At 41.2% G+C, this 19,973-nt stretch overlaps 1 protein-coding gene across 1 annotated transcript in view; it reads right to left on the bottom strand.

The window, feature by feature from the left end:
* Positions 1 to 18,827, bottom strand: part of LOC110980289 (adenylosuccinate lyase-like) — a 38,086-nt gene extending 19,259 nt beyond the window's left edge. Inside the window, exons 1-6 of the mRNA XM_022236850.2 lie at positions 18,579 to 18,827; positions 15,471 to 15,674; positions 13,452 to 13,576; positions 11,757 to 11,975; positions 10,061 to 10,151; positions 9,294 to 9,511 (exon numbers count right to left, since the gene is read on the bottom strand). Of these exons, the coding sequence (XP_022092542.2) occupies positions 9,294 to 9,511; positions 10,061 to 10,151; positions 11,757 to 11,975; positions 13,452 to 13,576; positions 15,471 to 15,674; positions 18,579 to 18,785 (1,064 nt within the window). The 5' untranslated portion in view covers positions 18,786 to 18,827. The remainder of the gene's footprint in view (positions 1 to 9,293; positions 9,512 to 10,060; positions 10,152 to 11,756; positions 11,976 to 13,451; positions 13,577 to 15,470; positions 15,675 to 18,578) is intronic.
* Between the last annotated feature and the right edge of the window lie 1,146 nt (positions 18,828 to 19,973).

The raw sequence follows: 19,973 nt of genomic DNA, 5'->3' as shown, positions 1-19,973 counted from the left end.
GTTTAAGCCCACTAGGGGCTATGTGACATGTAAATTGAAGGGTTATTAAGTAGCCAAATGCCTTATCATCTAATCAGTGATGGGCACAACTGGACTCACTACATGTAGATTCCTGATCAACAGGCATGTCCCCGGCCAAGAAGAATTCTTCTCAGGGTCAAGACTCAAACAGCCACTTCTACTCAACTCAAGGCTAAGATAATGTACATGTACATTTATGTTTCAAAGCTCTCTTCCAAATACAAGGTTTGATGCTATTGGGCACACACTGTTTATGATGAGATGATTAAGATGTGCAGTAAACTGATGCTTACAGCGAGTGCTTGTATAATACTCACTTACTGTTTACTGCTTTGCGAATTTCATATTTTTGGTATTTTATATTTAAAGGGAAGCATTTTGAAAGTGTTAATTTTGTATTTTAAGGTATTGAACAGATTTGGGTACTGTGTAACCTATTTCCATGCATTCCAGACATTCAAGGTTAGATGATGTAAGGTTCAAACCTGGAGATTGAGTTCTTCAAAGAAATTTTAATGTAATGACAAATCAATTGGTCACACAGAAATGCCCGACTGTCAGGTGCTGAAGTGCAATTTTTTTGTATTCTGTCTTCATTCATTTCTGATTATACTGCAAACAATCACCAATTACATTTACACACCTAATCAGTCACTGTGTTTCCATTACAAATGACGAACTGCACACTTTACAACAAAGGTTAATTGGAATACAAAAAAATCAAACCAGCAAGTACATGTATGCCTGGTATCAAGATCAGTATTTCATGTGTTTCACTGAATTATTTCCTGTAGATTTTGTTGGCTTTAAGGTGGGATTGAACACTATCTAATGATTTAAAAAAAACCTCCTCCTGTTGGCATGTCATTCCAGCTGAATCAGGTTCTTAGTCCAATGAAGAGAGATGATATGGCTTTGGTAGTCAAGAATGACATGTTGATTGTTGAATTAGCCAAGCGTGAACACATGAAACTAGGGCACAATGTAGATCAGCATGGCTACATCGGTAACAGGGTACATGAATTGGGTCGACTCGTCATACAACTCCGAAAGAAAACCCAGCAACCACATGCATCCCTTGAATCATTTGTGCATCCACACAACCTTTCTGATATTGTCAATGCCGCACACGATAGGCCTATTGCTGGCTTCGCAGAAGACAAACAGTTGTATAAAGTTCCTTCACCAGCACTAAAGATTGGCTATTCTGTCAAGAAGTGTGCACTCGTCTTGAAAGGAACTGCCCTGGAGTCCCGCCAAAAAAACACAAAGTGGAACGGGTGAGAAGTTTCTGCGGTTGTGTGAATTGAACTGGCGAGAACTAGTGTCTGCACACATAACACTACATCAAGAAAAGTGCAACGAAGTAACCATTCTCCCAACAAATGCCGATGGCGTCAAAATGTTGTCATTCCTTTATGAAGCTTGCAACCAGGAAGCTCAACTTCTCCAGGGTGCTCGGGGCAAACAAATCGGACCGGCTTGGCAGAAATTGAACCAAGTCACTCCATGCAACCTCATGTTCAACAAAAGAAGGCAGGGGGAGATTTCAAACATGGAACTAGAAGATTTTCACAAGCACTGCGCAGCAAAACAGAGTGGAGGCCTGATGAGTGATTTAGAACGCCATCTGTGGAAGATGCTCCGTGTTGTCAAAATAGTTGGCAAGAAAGGCAGAACTGCAGAACCAGAACCAGAAAGAGATATCAAACTGGAGTGGCCCAAGACAACAACTCCTTGTTTGCACGATGTTGTTATGGCGGGATAGGCCACATACAAAGGAGTGACCATTTAACAGGAAACCCTAACCCAAATCACACCTCTGAAAACATACTTTGACAAATCAAGGCACTCACGAAAGCAACAAACTGGCCACTCAAAGCAACCACAAAACCTATGATAAAAACACAGTAAATTGTTAACACTTGGGAGATTGCGAAACAGCTACCAAACTTGCCAAATAAAATGAAGTGCAAAAAACATGACAATTTTCTAGTATCACAAACAATTTCCAACATTTCCAAGGCCGCAACCACAACACAGCTCAACAACTCCTGAGCTATCTCACCCGGCCCCAACCAGCCAAGAGCCTCAAGAGAAATCAACCCTACTGAGCCCTCCAAAACAACATCAAAACAAACAGTCTTTTTCAAGACCACCAGAAGTTCACAAGAGAATCGCTCTCTGCACTCAAAAAGAAAACCAATACCGAATGTAACTCAACACTCCAACTGTATATCCAAACCCAAAAACACGATGGCAGAGAGAAAATTCAAAAGAGAAACCAAAACATTAACAAAAATCGAACAATTTCTCTGCTAAAAATGTAAATATCTCATAAACGAGCCAAAACCAATCAGTTGAAACAATTAGCAGAACAATGCAAATTGTTCTTTTGCTTTACATAACCAACCTATCCAAAGCAAAACTAACACAAACTCAAAAAAATTGCTTTGGGAGAAAGCCTCAATTTCATACCAACCCTTGCCAAACCAAACCAGAAATCACATTTTACAGATATAAACACCTTCAACCAAAGACTCAGAATTGCATTCCTTATGCGCAACAAACACTCAAAGAACCATCCGTTCGATCAGACCTCTCCAAAATCCACACCTAGTGCAATGCTAGAAAAATATCTGGAAGCTACCAAATTTGAACTTGCACACTTCTCCAGACGTGGTGTCATCAAGTAACGCTTTTGCAGAGAAGATCCTCAACACTTGTGAAACTGTGCGGTTGGTAAGGGAAGGTGTCCAAAATATTTTTATACCCTTTTATAACATTTTTGAACCCTTGACTGGAACATCAAGGGTTAAAAAGAAAGGAAACGGATCAAACTCAACTGAAACCAAGGTTCAGGAAAAACTTACGTCATCTTGTAAGTCGTCCACCACGTTCCTAAAAGAAATCAGCAACCACCAACTGGTGGGATAAAAATCAAAGCAAAGGATCCAGAACGATACGAGGGCAATTCCATGCAAGTGCGACACATGGGTCAAATTTTGAAAATGCCTGTTTCTGAAAAGGGTATGCTCTAAAGTCTCTGGAAATACAAAAATCAAAAATAATATAATATAATATAATTCAAAAGTTACAGCGCTCTGAAGTTGATGCTACATTTATGCTGATAATTGTAGGTACCGGTACATGTAAGACTACAAAACTAATTTTGTCTGATTTTTTCATTAATCTTGTATTATCTAATTTATTTTTGTGTTTCAGTAACGTTGAGTATTTATTTTGAGAAATAGAATTATTATTTATATGAGATCAATATCAGATGTCTTTGCTTTAAAATAATGCTCAGGCTTAGTGTAATGTCAGTCACAAAAATGACAATTTTTCCCATAGAAGCATAAAAGAAAAAATGAAATCTGCTCTTCATTTTTTCTTAGTATGAGGTTGGGTAGTGTAAATACTGTTATAAAGTAGGCAAATAATTGCTGTTTAAAGCTTTGGTAAGTTGAACAATAATGTAATGTCAGTCACATGTAATGTCAGTCACTGCATTGTAATGCCAGTTACAGTATTACTCCGGTTAATGCAAGATTTTTTGGACAGTGAATGGACTTGTAACTTGTATATTACCCACAATGCACTGTATTGAAACTAAGAATTGTATAATTCTAAAACAAAGCTCTTGGACCCATCAAAATTTCAATTTTGAATCCATCATCATCCAACTTATTTTGTAAGCGTATAACCCATGAAGTTTTTGTAAAATGTACACCACATGAGGCATATTATGCAACATGAATGCTTTCATTTGATTGAAGTATTTAGGTTATTTCGACAGTCTTTTTCTTTTAAAATAGGGACATAATTATTGCAAGGCAAGATTCCAGCTAGGAGGATGCCCAAACCAGCAGCAGAGAGACAGGCTCTGCACAGGAAGAAACTGAAAGAGAAGGGGTTGTATGAGGAATGCAAGAAAAAAAAATGCAGAGGAGCAAAGGAGCAAAAGCTAAGACTTCTCAAAGAAACTGAGGGCTGAGAGATGTCGTCAAAATAGAGAAAGGGTTGCAAGATGCCGCGATCTGAGGAAGAAGAAAGCAGCACAATCACCCGCCCCCATCTCCTCCAAAGTCACCATTCAAAAGTGCCAAAGCCTTTGGAAAGGCAGTTAGCAGAGCAAATAAAGCATTGCCATCCACACCGAGGAGACTAAGTCTGTGTGTTAAGCTGTGATTTGTAAGAGGTTGACAGAAGCAGAACCGTCTCCATCTGTATTACCAACAGTGCAAAAGAAAACTTCAATCGGAAATGAAACATCAGAATTGGTGCAATCTTTCTATGAATGAGATGACGTAAGTCGACAGGCTCCAGGGAGACGAGATTTTGTGACAATTCGCAAAGATGACGGCACAAAAGATAGACGAGTCCGACACTTGACCTGTTCCATAATGGAGGTGTATGCCTTATTTATCCAAGAATATGCACATGTCATGATTGTAAAAAAAGCAAGTTTGCAGAACTCAGACCAAAGCATGCACTACTCTGCAGTAAGCTTCCTCACAACCTATGCCTTTGCAAATATCACGAAAATTTCATTTTAGCAGTACATGTAGATGCCCTTCACCAAATATGTCCTGATGTTCCAAGCTACTCCCACGAACTCTCTGAAACATTCCTTAGTCAACCTCCTCGCAGAAGTTGTTGGGTCAATGAATGTGACACTTGTATCAAAAGATGGATCGATCGTCAACCAGCTGTCCCCATCAGAGGAAAGTGTGATGACATGATAAGCTTGGAAAAAAGAGGAAAGTGGCAAAGTCTGCAAAGTGATGGAAGAAGGAACAACACAAGAACACATCCACTCAATTCCTCCACAATTTCTTGAGTATCGTTACGTCAAAAGGCAACAGCTGTTCACAGGCTGTGACCTATCAGGAAGAAAAGCTGCAGAAAGTCACTCAACTAGGGCCCTCTTGTAAGCTGATTTTTCAGAGAATTATAGGCTTACATTTACATGCCAACACCACCCTCAGAAAAAGTTGTGAAGGGTGTTAATGAAATTGCAGCTACATGTAATGACTGGTGTGTTGTAGATTATGAGGGAGAGCTCTTCCCTGGGGTAGTCACAGCTGTAAGTCCAAATGACAATTCTGAAGTGTCAGTCGTGGTGAGAGCTGGTGCATACAGGAAATGGCCAACAAAGGAGGACAAAATACACTATACCAGAGGCAAAATACTGAGAAAGTTGGAGGCACCAGTTCTGGTTTTGCCGGTGAACATTATAACTTTACTGACTTTTGAGAAGGCAGGCCTATGTACATAAACCGGTACTGTGTAGAGACTGATATGTTGACATACGTGTATACATGTATGTAATCAGGGGCACTAAGTGCAGTGTCCAATGCTTGCAAATAGATGGTTGACATGCATTAAATGTCTTTTCAGCCAATGGGATAACTACCAAATGCACCCACACGTCAGTAGCATGAGTGTCAGGGCAGAAACATGTACCCCAGTAATGGCATCTGCAGATTGACTAGTACATGTAAATGTAATGACGTACAAATATACGTATAATAATTGTGTGTTCCTGTGCTAGTAAATGTGATATCTCCACCTGCAGCTCAATGGGCACTGAGTGCTAGATGAAGTTGGATGTGATGAGCGAGTCATTTGTGAAGAGTATTTACTGAAATTTGGTACATGGTATTTAAATTGTAGATACTATTGAGAGATGGTACATTGTGTAACGTCAGAGACGGTAATGTCAGTCACGCAGGTTAATTTGCTAATTGTTGTTGCTTTGTTCATTTGTTAAAAACTTAAAGACAGGTTTTCCAAATTTAATACATGTGCCAATTAACCACGGACGTGTATAATAAAATCTGGACTCGCAATGCCCTTAATCAGCTTATAGAGATCACTGAATCCACTCGCGGCCATTTTACTGAGCCGAATACAAAACTTTCCTGGCAATGCTTGCCTTTGTTCTTCCCGACGTCAATAGAAGGGAGCCAACCCACACCTTTGTGTTTGGCTTGGTAAAATGGCCGCTGGTTGGCTTCTTCATACAAAGGCGTTGCAAGTCCAGGTTTTTTATATACGTGTGTGCAATTAACCCAAAAGCTGTTTGAATTGTATGGATTTAGATATCCAGTACTTCAACTTGAAGAGGAACACATTTGGCATGTTTTGGCAGCGTCACATTTTGGAATGTCAGTCACAGTGGTTAAACACCCCCCCGTCAGAAAAGCTGAACATGACATTTCAATGTTTCATTATTGTCACAGTGGCATTGCCTATGAACAAATATTAAAGCCCAATAATAACTACAAGAAACTGAAAAGACTTGACATGGCACTGGCAGGGTACACACTCCAGGAGAGAAATTTAAGCACTGAGGAGAGAAAGAAGTGGGAGGGCGTGTGACAGCAAAAGAAGCACAATGAAGGTTGCGCAACTCAAATGAGGAATTACAGAGTGAGAAAGTGGGAAAAAGAAAAAAACAAATGAACCATTCCAGCCGTGTCAGTGAGAAGAACCGAGCAACAGAAAGGAGCAGAGAAAAAAGGTGACAGCAGTAGCAAAGCGACGTCAAGAACGGGCAGCAATGACCCCTGAGCAGAAAGCATCACACCGAGCACACAGGAGAAAGAAATCTGCACAAAACTGGAGGGAAAATAAGCTTCAGGGAGGCCAGAAAGATAAAAGAACAGAAAATGATTGAACAGGAGAAAGAGTACTTAGCAGCTTTGAGGCGTCAGAACGTTAAAACAGTGCAAGCAAGAAAGAGTTGCACTGAACAATATACAAGTAGATGCACGCTGTCCACATGCTCAAAGTACATGTCAGAGTCTCCAGTATGCAAGCTCTGCAATGCTAAGGAAGCCTGAAGAGTACATGTACAGGAATGTAAATGCTCGCTTGGATGTAATGATGGAAACACTGCCCAGGAAAGCTGCTGCCCTTGAAAGAAGTGGCCATGGATCCTTCTGTAAGTCAAGAAGTTTGAGGAGGAAGCTAGAAGGACCAATGTTTGAAGTGGTGGCAAACGGCGTAAAGGAGAAACGAAATTCACAGCACAGGAAAAAACTAGCATGTGCACTTTGCCTACATGTACTTAAGAAAGTTCAAAGGGAAGCAGGAAGCTTCCAAACAAGGCAAAAAGTTCAGTGCTGGACGTTCAAAATGACCTGCATGGAGGTATCATTTATGTAAGTGTACATGTACATGTACATGTATGTACACGTGTCACAATTTCTGAAATCTATGTTCTCTGCATATATTCAAATTAGGTGTGGTGGACGTGCATTCCATTACATGTACCTGTCACAAAGACAGCACAGCTGTCTCATGGAGGCAAGAGAAACGTTACTTGATCGGTATCCAGAGGACATGGTGGAGGCTTTGATTCAAAACAGATACAGGAAGTAATCAACAAGTGATTAGGAAAAGTGGAACACAATGTTGAGTTGCAAATGTTTGACAAGCACAGCAATATGACTTAATGGAGCTATGCAATTTTTATGCATAAAATTCAGGAAAAAACAAAACTGTTCTAAAATAGACTGTTTAGCATTCTTAGGTTTTTAGTCTGTTTGTCAGTTGCCTTTTTTTTTCTTTTTTGGTAAAGTGTATGAAGCATGTTATTTTAAAAACTTTTTTGTATAAACATTGTTTTAATTGGTGAAACCTTTCTTTTTTAGTTTCTAATTGTATCAATATTATTTTTCTTTTGAAAAATTCCATTTTTTTTACTTTTGTTTTAAATTGTGTAAAACCTTGTTTTATAGGTGAATCTGTTGGTTTTGAATGGTAACTTTCTATATAAATCTTTAATGTGACAATGTACTAGTATAATTTTGTTTAAAATGTTGTGGTTGAAATAAAATGGTTGTGGATGCACTTTTTATTACATTGCATATCTGTTTTGTTTGTATATAACGTTTTATTTTTATAATTTTGAAACTTTAACTTAATAAACAAATGGATAAAAGACATAAATAAATGAACAAACGAAAAAATAAAAAAAATAATATTGATAATTATGAAAAAAATTAAAGGCGATACTGGGCTTCACTGTTATTATTAAAAAGGTTAAACTCTACCAAACAGACATTTTAAACTTTGTAGATTCGATGAGACAGGATCGTGGAAAAGTATTTAACATCCCTCCATTATGACACTGATCGCAAAAGTGGTTGTAGTGGCATTAACAAGTTGTATCACACTGCGAGGCACCATGGAAAGTACAAGATTATGCGAAAGCAAGTTCAGACTTTCTTCGGGGACAGGATGCTTACGTGCTCCATAAACCCGCAAGACCAAGCTATCTGAGATATAGAATTATGGCTGTGGGTCGGGATGAATTACATCAGACCTGGTAGATGTATCTAATTTTAACATCCAAATACAATAAAGGATTCAAACACAGTGCTTGCAGATGTGGATCAATGTACTTTGTAAATATGCCTGAGTGATTCCGTTAAAAAAAAATTCCTGGCAAGGCGTTGGTGGAGGCTTTCAAGACTAATGTCAGACCTCACTGGTCCTTTGTAACGAAGTCACTTACGAACCAGATAAACACCGCACGTGGCATGCACAGTGTAGTGAAACTGCATGAGGACAACATGGCCGAACAATCCAACTCAAATGCCTGCATGGTAAGCGACTTTACTGTCTTTTTTATACCTGTCCCCAGATTTTGAGTTTGTCGAAAACTAAAAATAGACTGGGCTCGTTTCTGCAACGTATGCATTGTTGGACTAACGTTAATATTTTGGTTTCAAACTGGAACTTCATTTTCAAGACGTTGTACCGGTAGCTGTTATTCCCGCGCAATATTCTAGTACTCTTCCGCATTCCAATGTCACGTGATCGCACCACAAGGCCCAAGGCCGTTGGAAATTGAAACGACTTACACACAGGACGGGGGCATGTGTGTAGGGACCGTCGCATTCCGTAAGACTCCCCCATCCCCGATCTTTATGAACTCAAGCGGTTAGAGTAACTTCAACAAATTGACTAAGGTCCAACCTCAACCCCACAGTCTTGCCCATTTTACAGAAGAAAAACAAGGCCGTCCCCGGACCAGGGTCGCCAACCACAAAAGAGGTGATACTGTTTTCTTCCCTCAAGCAGTTCGTCCAGAGTTTTGATAGCAGAGTTTCCGTCACTTCAGTGGTGCAGAGATAATCTGCACCATCTAAATTGCAGCAATGTTCAGATCGCATTAGTACACTTTTACAAGGCGAATGTAGAGTGTTCCAATTTCCATTCTCTGACTGTTCCCACCCACTGGTCACTATCCTCACCTGTTAGCACTGTCGTCCAGCGTTCGCTCGAACCACTGCACGGCGTGCGTCTGCAGGGGGTCGCCCACCAGCGTCATGAGGTGCCTGGCCAGGGAGCAGCAGCGCTCGCTGCGCATCGGGTTGCGCTTGTACGGCATGGCACTGGAGCCAATTTGGTCCGTCTCAAAAGGCTCCTCAACCTCCTTGAGATTGGCGAGGAGCCTCAGGTCTGTGCAAATCTAGAAAGCAAATGACAAAGATTACTTTGATAGTTGGGATTTGCCCTTTCACTGACATAAAAACTTAAGCTAAAAGGCCTATTAACCACTGTTTGATTGGACAAGGTCCAAATCTAAACAGATATGGTACGTCAGGTACCACAGCAATGAAGATTCAGACATCAACAGTGAAAATTCACTTCACCCTGGGTCACTTGGTTGAATACTCATTACTACTGATATGCACCAATAAAGTCAAGAAAATAGTATGACCGTTTTTCCCCGACTACAGACGGGGCCAACAAGACAAAATGGCTTGTAGCAGGACCAGGTCCACCAACAACTGGAGAGAAAAGTGCTGTGCAAAAAAGAAACTCGTCAAAAACGTCCGTAAACTAACAAAAGCAAATGTCATCAGAATCCGGCGAATCTGTACCACCAAAGTAAGTGTAAAAAGAAATGTGGGTGGGGGGAGGGGGGGAACCCGGAGTGAAAACTCTGTCACAGTGTTAGTTTTGGCTAAATTTGAAGCTCCCTAGTATGAATGCCAAGGGCATTCAGGTTCCTGACCTTGTGCATGGTAGCTCCGAGACCGGCCAGTGCAGACAGCACATCAATGTCCACCTTTCTGCTGTATGTCTGGCCTGTCACTATATATGACCTTGGATTAAAAAAAAAAAATAATGAAATCAGAGACACTGTCTTCAGCCTGTTCTGAAAAAAAAGCACCAAATACAAATATCAAAAGTGTGGTTAACAGTACATAATTAAACAATTTTATAAGCCAAATACCACTCCTGTGCAATTTCTCTTCAGTACCTGAAGAATGTTTGTCAATCTCAAGAGGATTACTTTAACAAAGTACACGTTAATGAACCTTTTAACTACACACGATTTTGCTCCCAGATTCCAAACTGCATACGTGGGACCTACTGCTCAATCTCCCCTGCTCCTCTCCCCCAAATCCCTACTACTATATTCAGGCAACAGAACGGGCCAATCAATCATTGCAATGCAAGGACATTTGTAACATATAAGCACAGTGCCAATGACCACTCTCGTTTTGCCTACAACTTTGCAAGGGCGACCAGAGTTTGCCGAATTATCACCTTTTGGTTGCTTTTCCATTGTTACTTCAAATTCAAAATAGACATTTGTCCCATCAACTTCAAATAGGGTTTTATTGTCATTTAACACCTAATGATATGGTTTTGAAACTGAAGCTGCATGGTATTTTTGATAATCTGTGAATTATTGTTTGACCTTTGTACTGTGGCCAGCCATACATGTAATTTTAGCAGCCACCTGTAAGAAAACACCACAGACCTGAAAAGAACAGATCTTATGTAATGTTTAATGATAAGAATGCTTTCAAAACTCCAAAACAAGAAAAATTGGCTCTGAATTGCTGTTCACTTGGCTGAGCTCCTTTGCAAATCCTAGACTACATGTACACACAATTCCAAAGGCATGTTGCTAGTACTTTCAAGGAAAAGTGATCACTTTGTACAGGGACGGTGCGGTAAGCAACAATCCCTCGGGCCCATTTGCACAAACAACCACTAACGAAGAGTGGCAAGACAGAATGCAGTGTGCCATACAATATGTGACATTCGTAAGCACGGAGGACTCTGTCCAGCATATGAATCACTGCCTTAATGGCTTGCCACTAAAACACTCGCGGTTCACAGGAACAATCAAAGAAATGCACACAAGCTCAACCCATTCCAGTCAGTGCAAGACATCTCTGCTAACAAACTCACAGTATGTGTTACCGAAGTGCTGCATTTTGGGCTTCTCAGGTTTCTAAAGACAGCGGTTCTCTACCCTGTCATGCAGTTCATCCACTTTCATTAACCCTAACCCCCTAGGGACCATTGAAATCTTGCATAACCTTGTTGGGTTCACAGCAAACCCATTTGATCAATATTTGGAAATAGCTCCATATACAGGCAACACTTTTGATGCCCCTGTGCACAAACCTATAAGACTTGTCTGAAAAAAAGAGAGCGTTTTCAAAGTAAATGCCTGGGAATTTTCCTTGCTAAATTTCAGTTTTTGGGACATGTCACTTTCTGACGGCTGTTGTAGCATTTAAGGGAAAATAAGTGTTGCCTATATGAAAGTCTTTTCCGATATTTTTTACTACATCAAATATCCTTTACTGTTCACTGTGAACACAGGCCATGAATGGTGCAAAATCTTCCCAAATTATCTTCTGAATTTTGAGGATAACACATGAAAAAAATACTCGGGAAACATTTACCTCTGGAATCCAGCCATCTCGGTCACCAGTCTGTCCAGAGTGTCAACCTTCTCCCCGTCGCCGTCAAACAGTGCCAGGAAGCTAGCCTGGGTGCCGGTGGTGCCCTTGACCCCTCGGAAGCGCAGGTCGTCCCTGGCCCTGGTCAGGTTACGCAGGTCCATCAGGAGGTCCGACAGCCAGAGGCAAGCCCGCTTTCCCACCGTTGTCAGCTGTGCCGGCCTGTAGGTTTTAAATAAAAAGGGCAAGAAAAGGTGTCCTGAAGCGTAGGCTTGAGCACAGCTCTATAGTTATGTTAGAAATGGATATGTTGTGTTTATGGTTTCAGTTTTTAGCCATTATCACAAAGCAGTGAATAGCTGTCGCAGTACACGAATATGCCACTTCACAGCCATGCTAGATGGAAAGAAATGAGTAATCCTGTGTCAAAAAGCTATGAATATACACAAATACCTAAGCTAAAAGAATGTTTGCTGAAAAAATGCCTAAATCCTCATAAATTTCAACATCTGAAACCTTCTGTGGGGCATAAAACCCTAATTAACAGTGACCAGACCTTCAATTCCACAAAATTTTCTAGAACATCTCCCCCCAAATTTTCCAGAATCTTGAGAGGTCAGAGGAAAGCCTTGCTGACCTTGAAGCAAATTTTGAACGCCGTGGCTGTTGTTACGTCAGCCGTAACGCATCTCCCATTTTCTATCGTTACGGCACTGCAACTGGGCAAGCGCGCCAACTTAAGCGCAGATTTCAGACTTTATTCCCCTTTAAAAAATCCTCCAAAGCCTCTGATGAGAAAAGAAAAAAGATTCCTGCTTAGGCCTACACCAACATAAAAAACCAATTATGGTATAAAACATGAAATTTAGGTGAAAAAAATTAAATGGTCCAAGCGCGGATTCAAACTCACACACCAGTGGTTTCAAACCTACCACCTCGACCACTCAGCCACAAGCCCTTAGCGATCCAGGTAATTTTAAAAAAATATAAACCATCATGATGATCAGCTACATCATCACACTTGCGCAGTTCAGAGCCATAGACAGAAAATGAGAAATGCGTTATGACTGCCGAAACGATAGCCACTTTGAATTTAAAAATACATGCAGCTCATGAAATTTGAAGGTTTGCAAAGTGACACTGGCGATATGTCTGTGGTAAAGGCTGCAACACCAAGTAACACAAAACACACTTCTTTGGAAATTCACCTCTTTGGAGTCTGAGTTACCTGTGGTTCTGAGCAGAACTTTGTAACCTCAACAGTTTGAAAGTCTACAGATCTCAGCGGTGTTGCAGAAAATTACATGTTCTAGTCAATTCAAAAGTCTGCTTCTGAGACGTGAGGAATAACAACAAAGTTCATGTCACAGCGTCCTTTGAAGTGCTTATGGAATGTAAATGAATGCCTTGGTAAGAGTTTGTACACGGACATCACAAATTTTGGGGGGGGGCAGTGGTGTATCAGCCATCAGAAAATGAAAACATGACTGAAAAAGCCAAATTTACCAGAGAAAAAATTGACACATTTACATAGAAAATACTTGGAATTTTTCTTATACGGTTTGGGCACAAGTGCCACAAGAACGTCTTACTGACATTTCATGAACTTGAACGAAATCCTACTCCTCAGAACCATGTGTGACTCTAAAAAAAAGCAGTCCACATGCTTTTCCACCCAAACTATCACTAAGTACGTACTGATAATGTGTGAATCCAAGGGTGGGGAGACTCCTGTGAGCTTCGGCAAAATTGGCGATGCGTTGGACACATCGGGCCAGACGAGGCAGGAGGATGTTAAAGGCATCACGGATCACAATCAGATCCTGCAGGAAGGTACGGAGTTTGTTTGGAATCAGTTCACGCAAACACTTCTTTCATCCCAAGTAAAGATGTATACATGCATTGCCACTCTGAAACTTACCGAGACAACGGAACAGTTACACTTCAAAGACTAACTCAAATCTAGAGCATGGTACATGTATGTGCATACATGGCCACAACAGCACTGTCCTTCCACAGAATTGAGACAGCCCAGAGTCAGAGCTAATATGTATCTACTATGGGAACAGTTCAAACAATGGCAGCTAGAAACTCTAGGAGTCAATCCTTGTAAGTATGGTTCCCTATTCAGCATTTGCTGGATACAAGCCAGGGTGTGGACTGTGGAGGTTCTTTGTTCACCCTCTGCCCTTTGAAATCCCACAGGTGCTGGATCTCTCAGTCAATGCACCTTGAGAGAATGTCTAGTGCATTTCAGCTCATTTTGTCTGTACATGTATGTTGAGGCAGGCATCCAAACATTCCCGGGAATGCCAAGCTTATATATATGCAGCAAGGTATGAGACTGAGAGAACCCCCCCTGCTTTGTGTTGGTCATTGTCTCGCAGGAATCTGGGGAATTCCTTTCAGACATCTTGGGGGGGATGTGTTAAGTAACAATAGTCTGGAATGTATATAGGGATTGGACCTGTTGGGGGGGTACCCCTCGGTGTCATTTCTTGCTGGGTATACAAGCTCATCTACTGACATGCAAATGACACCCTCCCTTTTCATTCCATGTGGAGTTGTGCATCCTTCAGTGCACACACCCCTTACATATGTGTATCCTTGTGGGGACTTTGTTCTCGTGTACAAAACTCCCACACAACACGGAAAAAATTTCAAATCACTGCCATTTCAACCACATTCAGTTTCCTGGGTTGAAATTTTCACCGTACAGTATGTCCCTTACATAAAACTCTTCAATTTGCAACAGATGAATGACACTTGAAAATTCCTCCTTTTTGAGTAAATTTGAAAATATCTATTTCATGAAATTCTTGTGGGGTCACAAGGATCAAAACTGGCCTTGTTGGGTACCTTCCATTATCCCAGAACGCCACAAGGCACCACGTATAAGCGCACTAGGGCATGTGGAATATGACATGCCCATCTGACTGGCAAAACATGCTGTACAACCGACAGCAAGGAATAAAAGCTCCAGGCAATGAATTTTTTTTTAGACACTTTCCACTCCTATTCAATACACGAAAATACACGTAGTTGACATCACTTTTGGGCAACCTGCATTGCTGGGCAACTGAGAGCACTGTTGCCATGACGTCACTCAGGGAGAAAATGTGTAATTTACAGGTTTTCCGGTTCAAACTGAGAACCGAAAATTAGCTCTTTGGAAATATTTCTAAAAAAGAATTTCCCATTGGTTTGTTGCCATGAGCATACAAAACATTGAATCACAAAGAAAAGGGCTTCTAGGACAAGCATATTCCTCCAGGTTTTTATATGCAAATCAGTAAATTACTGTGAAAAATTTTGTTCATGAATTTGGAAATCTGCATAAGCATAAAACCCAGAGGGCACCAACATTCCCTTGAAAACAAAACTTAAAAATGTGGATACCTGAGACAGAAAGGCAAATTGTAAGGGTAGTGTTAAAAAACTTAGCATTTCAGTCATGCTCTCGTTCCAAATTTGTGCTGTATTTCGAATACTTTCCAGCCATACTACATGTAGGTTATATGCTCTATTTGGGAACAAGAGACGGCAAAATGTACAAAGCAACGACGGAGGGAATTTGTACATGCACAGATTTAGGCACATTCTGTGCAGGAGGCCCTGATCATATGAGATCAATTTCTGTTGAAATGTACAGTCTAAACCAAAAGACAAAAGACCTTTGAATGTAAAAACAAAACTCTACTTGGCAATTTTCGTTACCGTGTTATCTCCCACGTAGCAGGACGTGGCTCCTAGGTGGATGATGGAGGCAGCCTGCGGGCAGCACTGGGCGAAGGTGTAGACGTGAGCCATGACATCATGTCGTCTCTTCTTCTCCTCGGCTGCAGCCGTGTCAAAGTCAATGTTGGCAAGGTTGACCTCCATCTCCTCCAACTGCTCATCTTTGATGTCAAGACCGACGGTCTGAGAGAAACAAACGGAAAAAAAACAACATTCAACGCTCAATGGAGTTCTCGTTTCAATCAAAATTTTGCCGATGTACATACCCTGTTATGTGTTTATGCTTTTTTGCACGTGGAACCGTGATAAATGTTCAAATTCAAGGTTTTAGCATTTGATAAGATGGGGGCTTGTCATTGACGCACCACTCAATACTGCTCGAGTTTCAAATTCTTAACAAATGAGTATTTGTTGAAACAAGCACGTTGATGGATGTCTCTGCAAAGCTGCAAGCATGTAAAAAAAAATCACTAAAATCGGCAGCCTGCCCATATCATGGCTGATCAGAGTCAACGTAACAATTGAAAATAAGCATGTAATTGTACATGTACCGGTATCGCACAGGTGCAGCATGACAGTGCCCAAAATGCTTACACTATCACACATGCATTGTATATGTACATGTACATACATAAGAATATTGTACAGCTTGATTCTTGAATGACTGGTGTGATCAGCTGCCAGATACCGACAACTGACTTGTATTAATGCCAGTAATCCCAGCGAAGATCAATTAATCAGCCAGTCGCCATTACATCGGACATCAGCTACAGTACTTTCCTACCACTTTTAGTATCCATCTCACCAAAACTAGATGTCATTGGACAAGGTGCGTGAAGGAAATGGCCAGTCCACAAAGCAAAATCCTATTGTTGATTTGATTTTGGTTTTTGTATTTTAATATTAATACAGGAATGACATTTTTGTGTTGGTTCATGTATGTTGGTTCAAAAACTGATTAAGGCAAAACGAAATTGATACTGCTTACATACCGGTACATGTACTTTGTCCAACTACTTTCTTTTGGGGGGGGCTCCTTTCACACAGTGATTGGTAAAACCCTAATCACAATTAGTGGTATGGAAACAATGGCGCAATTGTAACTGACTGGCATGATCCATCAATTCCACTGCGTGCCCTGTGACAGCCGTACTTGGGTACAGAAGCACACAGAAAGGGGCCTCAAATCTGGTGGAATTTACAAAACAATTGTGCTTTTTTAGTTTTGGATCTACATGTATAGCAATTTGCACATGATGGCCCCACCACAGGTGTTTGTGCAGTGGCTGCCAGATACAGAAGTGAACTACATGTATACAGTAAAGTACTGTGGTCAAGTACTATGGTCAAGTACTATAGTCAAGTACCGTGGTCAAGTAATGTAAGACAATAGTAAGGATCTTTGAAACCATCGCAAGTTTTCAAGAAGCAAGAAATTTGGCACTTTCAAGTTTGCAATTCTGTAAACTAAACATGGTGTTAGGCGACGGTACATCTATGCCAATCTGGCGCTAGTAACAGTGAAAGTCTACATCCACAAGCAAATTTCCCATTCCGTCACCATGTCGATTTAGCGCCCATGCACGAGTACATGTAAGTGAACAAAGCTAGAGGGGAACAATTCGTCTACAACAATAACGATTGCGAGCATCCTTTCGCCCAAAGTTACGCAACATTGTTGTCATGAATTTTTTCCTGGGAAGAGTGCCTTACTTATACAGATGGCAGTAATCATTCCCTACAGCGAACTATCAGCCATCAGGGAGTCAGGTTGGTGTGGTGGTTCTTTCCTCGCCTTCCACCTCTGCGGCCCGGGTTCAAATCCTGGCCTGGTCCACGTGTGGATTGGGGTTTCAGTCCCTATCTGATTCCGTGGGTTTCACCCAGAATATTCCTCTGGGGTTTTCCTCCCACCTCTAAAACTCTACCTGCTTCTCATTGTCTCCCTTTCTACAGGTTTCTCCAGGCTTGCGAGCTACAGTGCCTGGGGTGCTTTTGAGGAATCCTTGGTGTCATTACCAGAAATATATAATAATAATCAGAAAGCAAAACATGTCCAGAAAAGTTCCATTTTGGAGGGAAACTACGAAGTCATTCTACTTAGAAAACACTTGGACTTTTTAGACCAATCTCATAGGGTTTGTGCACGGGGTGTCAAGTGGCATCCATATACAGAGCTCTCTCCTTTTTTCCCTGTGTTAAAATCTTCTGAGCATATGCACATAAAACACGAAAAAGGCTTATTGTTAAGAGGTTTGAGATGGCAAATGCTGTTGGGCTACTGTTTATGACATTTGAAAATTTTGATGGTCTCGGACACGGGCTTATTCTTTCTCACAGTCATACCACTAACATGACGTTAGAACATTAACATCAAATAGCAAAAGCCAGAAGAAAGCAGAGGCTAGGCTATTTTCGGAGAGAAATTTAATGAAAAACGTGGTCACGGTCCTACACTCATGGGGGGGCATTTAAAGAAAGACTTGACTTGGCCAAGGTTGGCATAGCCCCACTAGTGTGGCACGGACACTCGCTACCGTTCCATCCTTAGCCACCCAACCATATATATGCAATTTTTTGTCGGTGTCGTCAAATCATGTCAAGACATCTAAACTGCTGCCAAAGTTTTGGAAGAACCCATTGATACATGTAGTATCTTATCGCTCAGTCCATGTATTACATATGTCTTGACATGCAACAGCCGTCGAGACGATGAGGGGTCAAATGATGTAACGTTCAATGACCTTATTTTAAAGATGGCGACTAAGAGAGCGAGCCTGTTAGATTGAATGGATAAAGGCCGAAAAATGGAAAATACCTGAACAACCTAAGTGAAATCATTCAATAAATGGTTTTTAGAAAGCAGAAAGGTCAAGGATCATGTCCGTGTGCAAAAGAAATTGTGCCCAATTGATGATAAGTGGGTGTGCCGAAAATGTTCAGGACGCCGACACGAAATTGCGGTACAGATGTGAGGCTAAGGACGGATCGGGAGTGAGAGTCCGTGCCACACTAGTGGGGCTGGGCCATGTCTTGCGTGACACCCAAAACCATGTAAACCGTAAACGTCACATTTTTTGACCGCACCTGTTGAGCTTTTGCAAGCCAAAGCCAGAGCTTCCGCCACGTCGTGAATTTCTTCACCTCACTGAAGTTGAAAGCCATCTCCGGTGGTGCATATCTGGCCACCAAGGGTGAACGGTATTTGCTGAACTCGTCTTTTCGTGGGAATTTGCCGTCCATTTGACCATCATTCGAGTTTGGAGTTGCCGCCATGTCTGCTGTCCACTGCATGCAAGTCGTCCTTGGCCTTGGCGCTACGTCTGCAGCATTTAGGAAAAGCTAATCCGTGTACTGGGCCACGCGGTTGCATGAGGCGTCACTAGAGGTCGCTGTGTAGAAAATACAACGCATCGAAAAAATTCTTTACCATCTGTCTATCTAGGGTGCAATCGACAAATTCAATTGAGAATAACACATATTATATGGCCAGCTCATTAGCATTAAAAGTGCCCCCGGCAGTATCTCTTGAAAAAGGAGATTGTATGGCCCCCAAAATGGTGAGATTAAATCTTTGCCAGAATCAACTCCTTGGGTCTTTGGGCTTTCATCTGAGATCATAATTGGCCAAGCTAAAAAAAAAAAAAATACCGTTGAAAAAATGGTCCTAAGTGCCCCAGAAAGTTGAGGTTGCCACTTTAATGGCTGTAGGCAGACTACGGAAAAATCACTTTTCGGAAGGTAATTTTGTTTACTGGGCAGAATTCAAAATGTGATCTATTAACCCACAGAAAATTGAAAAGAAATTGAAAGGTTAGCGACCATAGAGTAATGTGTTTCAGAGACCTCAGGGATTTTGTTATGCATGTTATGTTGGGCCGGCCTAAAACAATGCCGATTACACAGGTTTCAACGGGGCTTGAATTAGTGGACTTCGCCCTTAGGCTTGTGACATAACGTAAAAAGGGCCTTCAAAATTAAAATCAGAATAGGATACTCCAGACAGGGGAACCGAAATATCGAAATTGAACCCAATCAGTAATCCGTAATAATGAATTGAACCGTGACCCAAGTTAGGTCTTGGGTTATAGCCCTAGTAGTATTCATGACCATGACTATTTTTCCACTTGTAAGTTTTCCCTTTTTACTTCTCTTTCATTATATTCCATATTTCTTCTTTGGGTTTTGCTTTGGTAATTTTCTCTGATCCTTTCGTGTTGATTTCCTGCTCCTACAGAGTCCTTTGTTTATCCTCTTCCCAAGAAAGGTGGAGGATGCCCTTTGTATTCCCTTCTTAGCTATGGTCATTCAGATTGTAAGCAGGATACAGGTCCACCAACTTAAACTTGAAGTTCCTGCTTGTGTTTTCTACGCTTAGACTAGAGCTGTGAAACCACAAATCCATGTTAAGTGCCTTTCCTGCCTGGCCACTAAACAACCATCAAGTGAAATTCTATGCCCAATATTTTAAAATTTAGCCAA

The sequence above is a fragment of the Acanthaster planci genome, linkage group LG07 (genome assembly GCF_054643075.1).
Source record: "Acanthaster planci isolate LZ-2023a linkage group LG07, COTS_SCS, whole genome shotgun sequence".
Classification (NCBI taxonomy): domain Eukaryota; kingdom Metazoa; phylum Echinodermata; class Asteroidea; order Valvatida; family Acanthasteridae; genus Acanthaster; species Acanthaster planci.
The sequence above is the reverse complement of the archived record's forward strand: the minus strand, read 5'-3'. Positions and strand labels throughout refer to the sequence as shown.